Source organism: Ranitomeya variabilis, chromosome 5 (genome assembly GCF_051348905.1).
Source record: "Ranitomeya variabilis isolate aRanVar5 chromosome 5, aRanVar5.hap1, whole genome shotgun sequence".
NCBI classification, from domain to species: domain Eukaryota; kingdom Metazoa; phylum Chordata; class Amphibia; order Anura; family Dendrobatidae; genus Ranitomeya; species Ranitomeya variabilis.
This window is the reverse complement of record NC_135236.1, coordinates 506,048,230-506,061,906: the sequence shown is the minus strand read 5'-3', so window position 1 is coordinate 506,061,906 and position 13,677 is coordinate 506,048,230. Positions and strand designations below refer to the sequence as shown.

The window sequence follows — 13,677 nt, the reverse complement described above, 5'->3', positions numbered from 1 at the left end:
CCCATGGTGCGGAAAATTCCGTGCAGAAACGCTGCGTTGTATTTTCCACAGCATGTCAATTCTTTGTGCGGATTCCGCAGCGTTTTACACCTGTTCCTCAATAGGAATCCGCAGGTGAAATCCGCACAAAAAAACACTGGAAATCTGCTGTAAATCCGCAGGTAAAACGCAGTGCCTTTTACTTGCAGATTTTTCAAAAGTCGTGCGGAAAAATCTCACACGAATCCGCTACGTGGGCACATACCCTTAGGGTTAGGGTTGGAATTAGGGCTAGGGTTGGAATTAGGGTTACGGGTGTGTTGGGGTTAGGGTTGTGGTTAGGGGTGTGTTGGGGTTAGGGTTGGGATTAGGGTTATGGCTACAGTTGGGATTAGGATTAGGGGTGTGTTGGGGTTAGTGTTGAAGTTAGAAATGAGGGGTTTCCACTGTTAGGGCACATCAGGGGTCTCCAAACGCAACATGGCGCCACCATTGATTCCAGCCAATCTTGCATTCAAAAAGTCAAATGGTGCTCCCTCCCTTCCAAGCCCCGACGTGTGCCCAAACAGTGGTTTACCCCCACATTTGGGGTACCAGCGTACTCAGGACAAACTGGGCAACAACTGTTGGGGTCCAATTTCTCCTGTTACCCTTGCAAAAATAAAAAATTACTTGCTAAGACATAATTTTTGAGGAAAGAAGAATTATTTTTTATTTTCACGGCTCTGCGTTGTAAACTTCTGTGAAGCACTTGGAGGTTGAACGTGCTCATCACACATCTAGATAAGTTCCTTGGGGGGTCTAGTTTCCAAAATGGGGTCACTTGTGGGGTGTTTCTACTGTTTAGGCACATCAGGGGCTCTGCAAATGCAACGTGACGCCCGCAGACCATTCCATCAAAGTCTGCATTTCAAATGTCACTACTTCCCTTCCGAGCCCTGACGTGCGCCCAAACAGTGGTTTACCCCCACATATGGGGTATCACTGTACTCACAACAAACTGGGCAACAAACATTGGGGCCCAATTTCTCCTGTTACCCTTGTGAAAATAAAAAATTGCTTGCTAAAACATCTTTTTTGAGGAAAGAAAAATGATTTTTTATTTTCACGGCTCTGCGTTGTAAACTTCTGTGAAGCACTTGGGGGTTGAATGTGCTCATCACACATCTAGATAAGTTCCTTGGGGGGTCTAGTTTCCAAAATGGGGTCACTTGTGGGGTGTTTCTACTGTTTAGGCACATCAGGGGCTCTGCAAATGCAACGTGACGCCAGCAGACCATTCCATCAAAGTCTGCATTCCAAAACGTCACTACTTCCCTTCCGAGCCCCGGCATGTGCCCAAACAGTGGTTTACCCCCACATATGGGGTATCAGCGTACTCAGGAGAAACTGGACAACAACTTTTGGGGTCCAATTTCTCCTGTTACCCTTGCAAAAATAAAAAATTCTGGGCTAAAAAAATATTTTTGAGGAAAGGAAACACATTTATTATTTTCACGGCTCTGCGTTATAAACTTCTGTGAAGCACTTGGGGGTTCAAAGTGCTCACCACACATCTAGATAAGTTCCTTGGGGGGTCTAGTTTCCAAAATGGAGTCACTTGTGGGGAGTTCCTACTGTTTAGGCACATCAGGGGCTCTGCAAATGCAACGTGACGCCCGCAGAGCATTCCATCAAAGTCTGCATTCCAAAACGTCACTACTTCCCTTCCGAGCCCCGGCATGTGCCCAAACAGTGGTTTACCCCCACATATGGGGTATCACCGTACTCAGGAGAAACTGGACAACAACTTTTGGGGTCCAATTTCTCCTGTTACCCTTGCAAAAATAAAAAATTCTGGGCTAAAAAAATATTTTTGAGGAAAGGAAACACATTTATTATTTTCACGGCTCTGCGTTATAAACTTCTGCGAAGCACTTGGGGGTTCAAAGTGCTCACCACACATCTAGATTAGTTCCTTGGGAGGTCTAGTTTCCAAAATGGGGTCACTTGTTAGGGAGCTCCAATGTTTAGGCACACAGGGGCTCTCCAAACGTGACATGGTGTCCGCTAATGATTGGAGCTAATTTTCCATTCAAAAAGCCAAATGGCGTGCCTTCCCTTCCGAGCCCTGCCGTGTGCCCAAACAGTGGTTTACCCCCACATATGGGGTATCATCGTACTCAGGACAAACTGGACAACAACATTTGGGGTCCAATTTCTCCTATTACCCTTGGAAAATTAAAAAATCCTGGGCTAAAACTCATTTTTGAGGAAAGAAAAATTATTTTTTTATTTTCACGGCTCTGCGTTATAAACTTCTGTGAAGCACCTGGGGGTTATAAGTGCTCACTATGCATCTAGATAAGTTCCTTGGGGGGTCTAGTTTCCAAAATGGGGTCACGTGTAGGGGAGCTCCAATGTTTAGGCACACAGGGGCTCTCCAAACGCGACATGGTGTTCGCTAACGATTGGAGCTAATTTTCCATTCAAAAAGTCAAATGGCACGCCTCCCCTTCCGAGCCTTGCCGTGCACCCAAACAGTGGTTTACCCCCACATATGAGGTATCAACATACTCAGCAGAAATTGCCCAACAAATTTTAGGATCCATTTTATCCTGTTGCCCATGTGAAAATGAAAAAATTGAGGCTAAAAGAAATTTTGTGTGAAAAAAAAGTACTTTTTAATTTTTACGGATCAATTTGTGAAGCACCTGAGAGTTTAAAGTGCTCACTATGCTTCTAGATAAGTTCCTTGGGGGGTCTACTTTCCAAAATGGGGTCACTTGTGGGAGCGCTCCAATGTTTAGGCACACGGGGGCTTTCCAAACGTGACATGGTCTCTGCTAGCGATGGAGATCATTTTTCATTCAAAAAGTCAAATGGCGCTCCTTCCCTTCCGAGCCTTACCATGTGCCCAAACAGTGGTTTACCCCCACATGTGAGGTATCAGTGTACTCAGGAGAAATTGTCCAACAAATTTTAGGATCCATTTTATCCTGTTGCCCATGTGAAAATGAAAAAATTGAGGCTAAAATAATTTTTTTGTGAAAAAAAAGTACTGTTTAATTTTTACGGATCAATTTGTGAAGCACCTGGGGGTTTAAAGTGCTCACTATGCTTCTAGATAAGTTCCTTGGGGGGTCTAGTTTCCAAAATGGGGTCACTTGTGGGGGAGCTCCAATGTTTAGGCACACGGGGGCTCTCCAAACGCGACATGGTGTCCGCTAAAGATTGGAGCCAATTTTTCATTCAAAAAGTCAAATGGCGCTCCTTTCCTTCCAAGCCCTGCCGTATGCCCAAACAGTGGTTTACCCCCACATATGAGGTATCAGCGTACTCAGGACAAATTGGACAACATCGTTCGTGGTCCAGTTTTTCCTTTTACCCTTGGGAAAATAAAAAAAATGTTGCTAAAAGATCATTTTTGTGACTAAAAAGTTAAATGTTCATTTTTTCCTTCCATGTTGCTTCTGCTGCTGTGAAACACCTGAAGGGTTAATAAACTTCTTGAATGTGGTTTTGAGCACCTTGAGGGGTGCAGTTTTTAGAATGGTGTCACTTTGGGGTATTTTCAGCCATATAGAACCCTCAAACTGACTTCAAATGTGAGGTGGTCCCTAAAAAAAATGGTTTTGTAAATTTTGTTGTAAAAATGAGAAATCACTGGTCAAATTTTAACCCTTATAACTTCCTAGCAAAAAAAAAATTTGTTTCCAAAATTGTGCTGATGTAAAGTAGACATGTGGGAAATGTTATTTATTAACTATTTTGTATCACATAACTCTCTGGTTTAACAGAATAAAAATTCAAAATGTGAAAATTGCGAAATTTTCAAAATTTTCGCCAAATTTCCGTTTTTTTCACAAATAAACTCAGAAATTATCGACCTAAATTTACCACTAACATGAAGCCCAATATGTCACGAAAAAACAATCTCAGAATCGCTAGGATCCGTTGAAGCGTTCCTGAGTTATTACCTCATAAAGGGACACTGGTCAGAATTGCAAAAAACGGCAAGGTCATTAAGGCCAAAATAGGCTGGGTCATGAAGGGGTTAATGTTAAGGGTGGTGAGGATATTAAACACAAAGTAACATATTAGAAGTCTTGTATCTGTTCTTTACAGTGAATAGACGCTATTGACAAAAGTAGAAAACCCCTTTAACCTGTTTCGGCTAGCATATAGTGATAGAAAATATTTTGTTTTGTTTCCAGAGCTGCCAAGTTCCAGATTTTCCCATTAGTGCCGCCAATGAAACTCCTTCTTCAAGTAAAGAAGAAGAACCACAATTATCTCAGGTGTCTAGACATTCCGATGAAGGCTTGGCGAAAAGTCCAGTTGTGCTTTTACAACGTTTAAGTCAAGATATTGTGGACAGCCCCTGTGTTGTGTTGTCTCCAAACTGCAAGGACCCTGTGTCATGCATAGAGTCCCGTCTACAAGTTCCCCTGTCTCCAAGTACTAGTGACTTTATAAAAATGTCCCCTGGTAAAGATACTGCTTTGAGCCCCATTTTTCTAAATAAGCCTCCATCTGCTACCAAGGAGAAAAGCCTAAGTGTGCTTCTGCAACGTCTAAGTCAAGATATCGTGGAAAATCCCAGTGTCATTTTGTCTCCTAACGGCAAAGATCCAGTTTCATGCCTAGAAAGATGTCTACAGAGTCCGCCTTCTTCATGTACCAGTAATGACTTTGTAAAACTGTCAAGTTCTGGAGAAGTTACTTTAAGCCCTGTTTTTCCCAGAAAGTTCCCATATTCACGCAGACAGATTCCTTGTAGATTATTTCAGGAAAGAAGCCAAAGTGCAGACCGGCAAGTAGATGATCTAGATGACCAGCACACACACTGTTCAGAGAGTTTGCAGATGGACTCCTCTCCTGTGTTACCTACCTCATCTTCCCAAGGATTTCTGAATAAAGATTCTGTGAGCTCGCCTTTAACCAAAGAGAGAGCCTGTGAGGATAATGTGTCTATAGGTAGCACTGAAGACTTTGACTGTAGGTCGGACAAATGTAATCAAAGTGGGGGCATGGTTCACTATTACTGGGGTGTTCCTTTCTGTCCGAAGGGTGTGGATCCTAGTGAGTACACTAAAGTCATACTCTGCCAACTTGAGGTGTATCAGAAAAGCTTGAAAAATGCTCAGAGACAGCTTCTGCATAAGATGGATTATGGGCCACCAATCCATCTTGTAGCCTCAAGTCAAGAGAATTCTAAAGAGGACCCTCAAAGCAACATTAGCCAAGAAGAAACTCAAGACAGTATAGCTGAAGATGACACACAAAAGCTTGAAGAAGCTGAGCCAGAGCAAAATGATAATTCTGACAGTCAAGACATGCAGCCTATGTCAAGCAAAAGGCAGAAGACGTTTCAGAGTCCGATGCAGGCTGTCCTGGAGAATGACCATTGCTCTTCATCTCCGAATGCTAAACATAACTCAAAGGTAGGAGATCTTGTATTTTACTCTGTTGTAATCATCTCATTGTTAATGACATTTTTAGTGAGGGGTGATGGTACTTTATCTTCTGGTTCCCATCCTTCGTGCAACAGCAGATTGCCCTTGTGCAATTTTGATGAAATATTTGACCCTTGAGAAGGAAACCTTTTCTGTATCTTTATGTTTCTTATTTTGGAAATCTAATCCTTATCGTTAGTGTTCTGGGGAAGATTTAGTTTAACTTGTATTTTACGTCAATTAACCTTTACTCATTTTAATCATACAAGTTAATTGGGGCTGGCCTAATCCCTGATTGTCAGCTATCTCTGTACGCACAGTCGTAGGAAAGGATTACAATTCGAGAGTAGGACTTTAAGCATAGAAAGAGCAGGGTACTGTATTTAAAGGAAACATGTCGGGTTAGGCTACTTTCACACTAGCGTCGTGCACTGCACGTCGCTATGCGTCGTTTTGTAGAAAAAACGCACCCTGCAAAAGTGCTTGCAGGATGCGTTTTTTCTCCACAGACTAGCATTAGCGACGCATTGCCACACGTCGCAACCGTCGTTTTTTGGTGCGTCGTGTCCAGCATTTCCGACCGCGCATGCGCGGCCGGATCTCCGCCCCCTCCTCCCCGCACCTCACAATGGGGCAGCGGATGCGTTGAAAAACAGCATCCGCTGCCCCTGTTGTGCGGCGCATTCACTGTTAGCGTCGGTACGTCGCAACGACGCAATTCGTCGTGCGTCATACGAAGCTAGTGTGAAAGTAGCCTTAATAACAATGGCAACCTACAAGCAGCATCTTATAGAGCAGGAGAAGCTGAGCAGATTGATCTGTAGGCTTGTTAAAAGATTCAGTATATCTTGTACTTAGTGTCTTGAAGGGACCTTTGTATTTTTATTGAACATGGTATGAATGGCCTGCAAATAATAGGTCACTATTAGGGTTGATTATTATTATTATAGCGCCATTTATTCCATGGCGCTTTACATGTGAGGAGGGGTATATATGATAAAAACAAGTACAATAATCTTGAACAATACAAGTCACAGCTGGTACAGGAGGAGAGAGGACCCTGCCCACGAGGGCTCACAATCTACAAGGGAGGGTGAGGATAGAGCTGGTCATGCAGTGGTTTGGTCGATCGATGGTTACTGCAGGTTGTAGGCTTGTCCGAAGAGGTGGGTCTTCAGGTTCTTTTTGAAGGTTTCGATGGTAGGTGAAAGTCTGATATGTTGTGGTAGAGAGTTCGAGTAGAGGTGATGCGGTTGATTGAATAGCTTCGGATAAGAGCTTATCCGAATAGCTGTAGCCAGGGGCGTAACTACCGCGGTCGCAGGGGTCGCAATTGCGACGGGGCCCGCAGTGCTTAGGGGCCCCTAAGAACTCTGAGCTACAAAATGGGCCGCCGGCCCTTTATAAACCTTCTTTACAGGCCCTGGTGCGCGTGCACTCTCTCAGTGCATGCGCGATCACGGGTGGGACTGCACTTGTCACGGCAGCAGAGCCCCTCCACCGCAGAGAGCCGCACACCACAACTATGGCTGCAGCTGCTCTGTGCGCACAGGACCTAGGATGACGTCACAGGAGGGGAGGAGTCGGAGTCACATGATCAAGGGCTTCCGTGTAGTGCAGGACAGTAGTGCAGTGCTGGTTGTCATCATGCTGGAGGAGGGTAAGCTTTTGTGTGAGGTCAGGAGGGGTTTGTGTGGATGTAGCAGAGCAGTGTGTGTATGAGGTGTACAGAGCGGAGCTGTGTGTGTATGAGGTGTACGGAGCGGAGCTGTGTGTGTATGAGGTGTACGGAGCGGAGCCGTGTGTGTATGAGGTGTACAAGGCGGAGCCGGGTGTGTATGAGGTGTACGGAGCGGAGCCGTGTGTGTATGAGGTGTACGGAGCGGAGCCGTGTGTGTATGAGGTGTACAGAGCGGAGCAGTGTGTGTATGAGGTGTACGGAGCGGAGCCGTGGGTGTATGAGGTGTACAGAGCGGAGCAGTGTGTGTATGAGGTGTACAAGGCGGAGCCGGGTGTGTATGAGGTGTACGGAGCGGAGCCGTGTGTGTATGAGGTGTACAAGGCGGAGCCGGGTGTGTATGAGGTGTACAAGGCAGAGCTGGGTGTGTATGAGGTGTACAAGGCAGAGCTGGGTGTGTATGAGGTGTACGGAGCGGAGCCGTGTGTGTATGAGGTGTACAAGGCGGAGCTGGGTGTGTATGAGGTGTACGGAGCGGAGCCGTGTGTGTATGAGGTGTACGGAGCGGAGCCGTGTGTGTATGAGGTGTACAAGGCGGAGCCGGGTGTGTATGAGGTGTACGAGGCAGAGCTGGGTGTGTATGAGGTGTACAAGGCAGAGCTGGGTGTGTATGAGGTGTACGGAGCGGAGCCGTGTGTGTATGAGGTGTACAAGGCGGAGCTGGGTGTGTATGAGGTGTACGGAGCGGAGCCGTGTGTGTATGAGGTGTACGGAGCGGAGCCGGGTGTGTACGAGGTGTACGGAGCGGAGCCGTGTGTGTATGAGGTGTACAAGGCGGAGCTGGGTGTGTATGAGGTGTACGGAGCGGAGCCGTGTGTGTATGAGGTGTACAAGGCGGAGCTGGGTGTGTATGAGGTGTACAAGGTGGAGCCGGGTGTGTATGAGGTGTACGGAGCGGAGCCGGGTGTGTACGAGGTGTACGGAGCGGAGCCGTGTGTGTATGAGGTGTACAAGGCGGAGCTGGGTGTGTATGAGGTGTACGGAGCGGAGCCGTGTGTGTATGAGGTGTACAAGGCGGAGCTGGGTGTGTATGAGGTGTACAAGGTGGAGCCGGGTGTGTATGAGGTGTACGAAGCGGAGCCGGGTGTGTACGAGGTGTACGAAGCGGAGCCGGGTGTGTACGAGGTGTACGAAGCGGAGCCATGTGTGTAGGAGGTATACGGAGCGGAGCCGTGTGTGCAAGGTGTACGGAGCGGAGCCGTGTGTACGAGGTGTACGGAGCGGAGCCATGTGTGTACGAGGTATACGGAGCGGAGCCATGTGTGCAAGGTGTACGGAGCGGAGCCGTGTGTGTACGAGGTGTACGGAGCGGAGCCGTGTGTGTACGAGGTGTACGGAGCGGAGCCGTGTGTGTACGAGGTGTACGGAGCGGAGCCGTGTGTGTACGAGGTGTACGGAGCGGAGCCATGTGTGTACGAGGTATACGGAGCGGAGCCGTGTGTGCAAGGTGTACGGAGCGGAGCCGTGTGTGTACGAGGTGTACGGAGCGGAGCCATGTGTGTACGAGGTATACGGAGCGGAGCCGTGTGTGCAAGGTGTGCGGAGCCATGTGTGTACGAGGTGTACGGAGTGGAGCCATGTGTGTACGAGGTATACGGAGCGGAGCCGTGTGTGCAAGGGTACGGAGCGGAGCCGTGTGTGTACGAGGTGTACGGAGCGGAGCCGTGTGTGTACGAGGTGTACGGAGCGGAGCCGTGTGTGTACGAGGTGTACGGAGCGGAGCCGTGTGTGTACGAGGTGTACGGAGCGGAGCCGTGTGTGTACGAGGTGTACGGAGCGGAGCCGTGTGTGTACGAGGTGTACGGAGCGGAGCCGTGTGTGTACGAGGTGTACGGAGCGGAGCCGTGTGTGTACGAGGTGTACGGATCGGAGCCGTGTGTGTACGAGGTGTACGGAGCGGAGCCGTGTGTGCAAGGTGTACGGAGCGGAGCCGGGTGTGTACGAGGTGTACGGAGGGGAGCCGCATGTGCAATGTGTACAGAGCTCAGCCGCGTGTGTAGGAGTAACTATGTGTGGCCATTATACTGTAGGCAATATCATGTGTGGCCAATTGTACAGTATGGAGCATCATGTGTGGCCATTGTACAGTATAGAGCACTATGTGTGGCCATTGTACAGTATGGACAGGGGCGTAACTACCGCGGTTGCCACTGCGACCGGGCCCGGCAGGTCAGGGGCCCGGGGCCGGCAGGTCAGAGCAGGGCCGGACTGGCCATCGGGCACTTCTGGCAAATGCCAGAAGAGCCGGTGCCAGTCATGGGCTGCTCGATCCGCCTCCCCCCGCCACCGACTCACCCCCCCCCCGCCGTCGCATTCAACTATACCGGCGTCTATGACGCCGGTACAGTTAAATGCAATGACGGAGGAGAGAGCGTCTACAGACGCTCCCTCTCCCATCATTCCCCGCTCTGCCTCTGACACTGCAGGTGCGCGATGACGTCATATCATCGCGCACCTGCTGTGTCCCGGGCAGACTGCAGCCGAGCCTGAGATCGGAGCAGGAAGCAACGCTGGCAAGAGGAAAGGTAAGGAGAGTGTTTTTTTGTTTTTTTACTGGACTGTGGGGGCATTCTCGGGGGGGGGGGGGGGGCGAGAGATGCGGGCTGTGCTGGATAGACCACTGTGCGGGCTGTGCTGGATAGACCACTGTGCGGGCTGTGCTGGATAGACCACTGTGCGGGCTGTGCTGGATAGACCACTGTGCGGGCTGTGCTGGATAGACCACTGTGCGGGCTGTGCTGGATAGACCACTGTGCGGGCTGTGCTGGATAGACCACTGTGCGGGCTGTGCTGGATAGACCACTGTGCGGGCTGTGCTGGCACCCAACACCATATTGCAGTGCAGGGGATTCCTCCTGCACAGCAACAGTCCGAGGCGTATCTAGGGGAAGGGGGCAGCCGGGGCACGTGAGAGACAGGAAGCAGCTCCAGTCATCACGATGAGACAGCTTCTCAATCTGTTTTTTCCCCCTCATACATCTCATGTACCTCTGAATGAGATCGTATTTAAGAGAAAGCCAAAATAACCCCGGGACAGAAGGCGAGAGCAGGGGGGAGGTGCGGGACAGAGCCGCTTTAGTCAGGAGAAGCTGAGGAGCTGCAGCTGGTTTACATCAGCCACCCCTGTACCAGAGAGGAGATTGTGAGTTGTGTATATGAGCTGGTGTGTGTGTGTGTGTGTGTGTGTGTGTGTGTGTGTGTGTGTGTGTGATATCTGTAGTATGTGTGTGTGTGATATCTGTAGTGTGTGTGTGATATCTGTAGTATGTGTGTGTGTGAGGCAGCGGCGTAACTACCACGGTCACAGCTGCAAGCGGCTCTGGCAGGTCAGGGGGCCGTGTGTCCCCTTGAGCCTGTCTCCCTTATGCTTGTGTCCCCATGTGCCAGTCTCCCTTGCCCATTAGTCCCTGTGTGTCCCCATGTGCCTGTCTCCTATGTCCCCTTGTGCTTGTGTCAGTCTCCTTTGTCCCCTTGTGCTTGTGTCAGTCTCCTTCGCCCACTAGTCCCTGTGTGTCAGTCTCCCTTTCCCACTTGTCCCTCTGTGTCCCCTTGTGCTTGTATCCCTTGTGTCAGTCTCTTGCCCACTAGTCCCTGTGTCCCCTTGTGCCTGTCTCCCTTGTCCCCTTGTGCTTGTCCCTTGTCCCCGTGTGTCCCCGTGTGCCAGTCTCCCTTGTCCACTAGTCCCCATGTGCCCTTTGTGTCAGTCTCCCTTGCCCACTTGTCCCCATGTGCCCCTTGTGTCAGTCTCCATTGTCCCCTTGTGTCAGTCTCCCTTGCCCACTAGTCCCCTTGTAACCTTCTCCCCTGCCTCCTAGCCCCCATGTGTCCCCTTGTGCCTGTCTTCCTTGCCCACTTGTGCCCTCTCCCCTGCCCCCTAGTCACCATTTGCTCGTGTCTTTCTCACTGCCCCTGTATGGAGGGGCTGCATTATACTATGAGGGGGGCTGCATTGTATTCTATGGGGGTTACATTGAATTTTATGGCGGGGGGGGGCCCCATTTGGAAGTTCGCACCGGGGCCCATAACTTTGTAGTTACGCCACTGGCTGTAGCACTTACCGAATAGCTGCGTCGGTGACCCGGATACCTGGAGCGCTCCCGATAACCAGCAGTTCGGCGCCACAGCTGCATGTATCGCGGCTGTGTGACCGTCACAACACATGCATGGAGAGCCTGCAGTGCCTAAGGGTACCGTCACACAGTACCATTTTGATCGCTACGACGGCACGATCCGTGATGTCGCAGCGATCGTATGATTATCGCTCCAGCGTCGTAGACTGCGGTCACACGTTGCAATCACGGCGCTGGAGCGATGCCGAAGTCCCCGGGTAACCAGGGTAAACATCGGGTTACTAAGCGCAGGGCCGCGCTTAGTAACCCGATGTTTACCGTGGTTACCAGCGTAAAAGTAAAAAAAAAACAAACAGTACATGCTCACATTCCGGTGTTTGTCCTCCGGCGTCTCAGCTTCTCTGCACTGTGTAAGCACAGCGGCCGGAAAGCAGAGCGGTGACGTCAGACGTCACCGCTGTGCTCGCTTTCTGGCTGGCCGGCGCTCACAGTGCAGAGAAGCTGAGACGCCGGAGGACAGACACCGGAATGTGAGTATGTACTGTTTGGTTTTTTTTTACTTTTACGCTGGTAACCACGGTAAACATCGGGTTACTAAGCGCGGCCCTGCGCTTAGTTACCCGATGTTTACCCTGGTTACAAGCGAACACATCGCTGGATCGCTGTCACACACAACGATCCAGCGATGTCAGCGGGAGATCCAGCGACGAAAGAAAGTTCCATACGATCTGCTACGACGTACGATTCTCAGCAGGATCCCTGATCGCTGCTGCGTGTCAGACACAGCGATATCATATGGATATCGCTGGAACGTCACGGATCGTACGGTCGTAGCGATCAAAGTGTGACTGTGTGACGGTACCCTTAAAGTGAGAGGCTATTAAATCCTCAGTGATAACACTGCAGGAGCCATTGTCTCCTGTCAGTGTGTTACAAGAGGCCTATAGAGTGGTCACACCTCCTGATGTAACAGCTCTATTGGGGAGATCATCGTGGGACATTCGTTATTAAATGGACTGCGTCAGACCAGGGAGTATTTGTGTTGGTTTACTATTTTTTCTTTTTTGCAGGCGATCGAGGGCGTCGCATGGATTGGCAGAAAAATAAAGATGACAAGACTGTTCGGTGTTTTATTTCATTAAAATATTTCTGCATGTGTCTTTTTATTTAACCCATTAACAACTATAGGATTAGTAATGGATATGTGTCTTATTGACGCCTCTCTATTACTAAGCTGGCTTTGTCACCTTACAATTCAAAGGTGACATCCACCCCCTATAACCCCATATGCCACCGCTACAGGGCAGTGGGAAGAGAGAGGCTAAATGACCGGAATTGGCGGCGCATCTTTCTGGGGCAGCTGTGGGCTGGTGTTTGTGTGTGTGTGTGTGGGGGGGGCAATATCCATGGTCCCTTCCTAGGCTATGAATATCAGCCCGCAGCTGTGTGCATAGCCTTTTCTGGCTATTAATTATAGGGTGACCCCACTTTTTTTTTTTCCTTTGGGGGGGGGGGGGGACCTATTTTAATAGCCAGTAATGGCTAAATATACAGCTGCGAGCTGATATTCATACTCAAACTATCCAAAGAAAGCCGCAGTCATAGGTTCAAGTAATGCAAAATATACAAACTTTATTAGTCACAAACAGGTGAAAAAATGACAGATAGGAACAATCCCCGTGCCACCCATAGCACGTACAAACCAGGGCAGGGGTAGGTGCCTCTAGTATAAACCAATGCATACAGAGAATGACCGTACACAGTGCACAGTAGTAGGCTAGTTCATATGTCTGCGTATTTATGTATACTACAAATAAGTGTATGCAGCAAGAACAAACCCACAAAGGTATACATACCGGCCAACTGTAGAGACGCAAAGTCTGCAGGCAACCCACCCCCATCCACCCCGACGCGCGTTTCGGCGAATGCCTTTCTCAAGGGGTATTCATAGCCTGGGAAGATCCATGGGTAGTAACCCCTTCCTAGGCTATAAACATCGGCCCTTAGTCGCTGGCTTTCCCTCTCTGGCGCAGAAAATTGCGCGGAAGCCCACGCCATTTTTTTTTCAATTCCCGGCATTGCAGCTGCATGTAATTCTATGCAGCTGAACGCTCCGGTCCCAAGTTCCGCCGGCGGTGCCAGGTATTGAGGTGCGAGACTCGTGCGAGTTTCTCGCAAGTGTGACCCCGGCCTAACGCAGATTTTGTGTGTGTCTTTATTTAACTCTTTGTGTACCATTTTATTATGTTTATTACTAAACATCGGGCTTGGTATTATCTATCTATAGATCTATCTATGTATAGATATATGCTTGAAAAAGATTCGCTACACTGAACTGAAACGTCGTCATAATGGGCTAAATAAAAAAAATTCAGACAGTGGTGTGCTGCTTCCTGTTTTGGACTACTACATGCAAGGTTTGGTATATGCCCGTGGAAGCTCTTTTGCACCC

The 13,677-nt window shown here is 49.2% G+C and overlaps 1 protein-coding gene across 6 annotated transcripts in view; it reads left to right on the top strand.

Moving 5' to 3' along the window:
* UIMC1 (ubiquitin interaction motif containing 1) overlaps positions 1-13,677 on the top strand; it is a 150,994-nt gene that overhangs the window by 31,983 nt on the left and 105,334 nt on the right. For all 6 annotated transcript variants that reach the window (XR_013215813.1, XM_077265724.1, XM_077265722.1 and 3 more), the window contains exon 5: positions 4,176-5,405. Coding sequence is in view for 5 of the 6 variants with exons in the window: in XM_077265724.1 (XP_077121839.1) it covers positions 4,176-5,405 (1,230 nt within the window). In the remaining variant the exon portion in view is untranslated. The remainder of the gene's footprint in view (positions 1-4,175; positions 5,406-13,677) is intronic.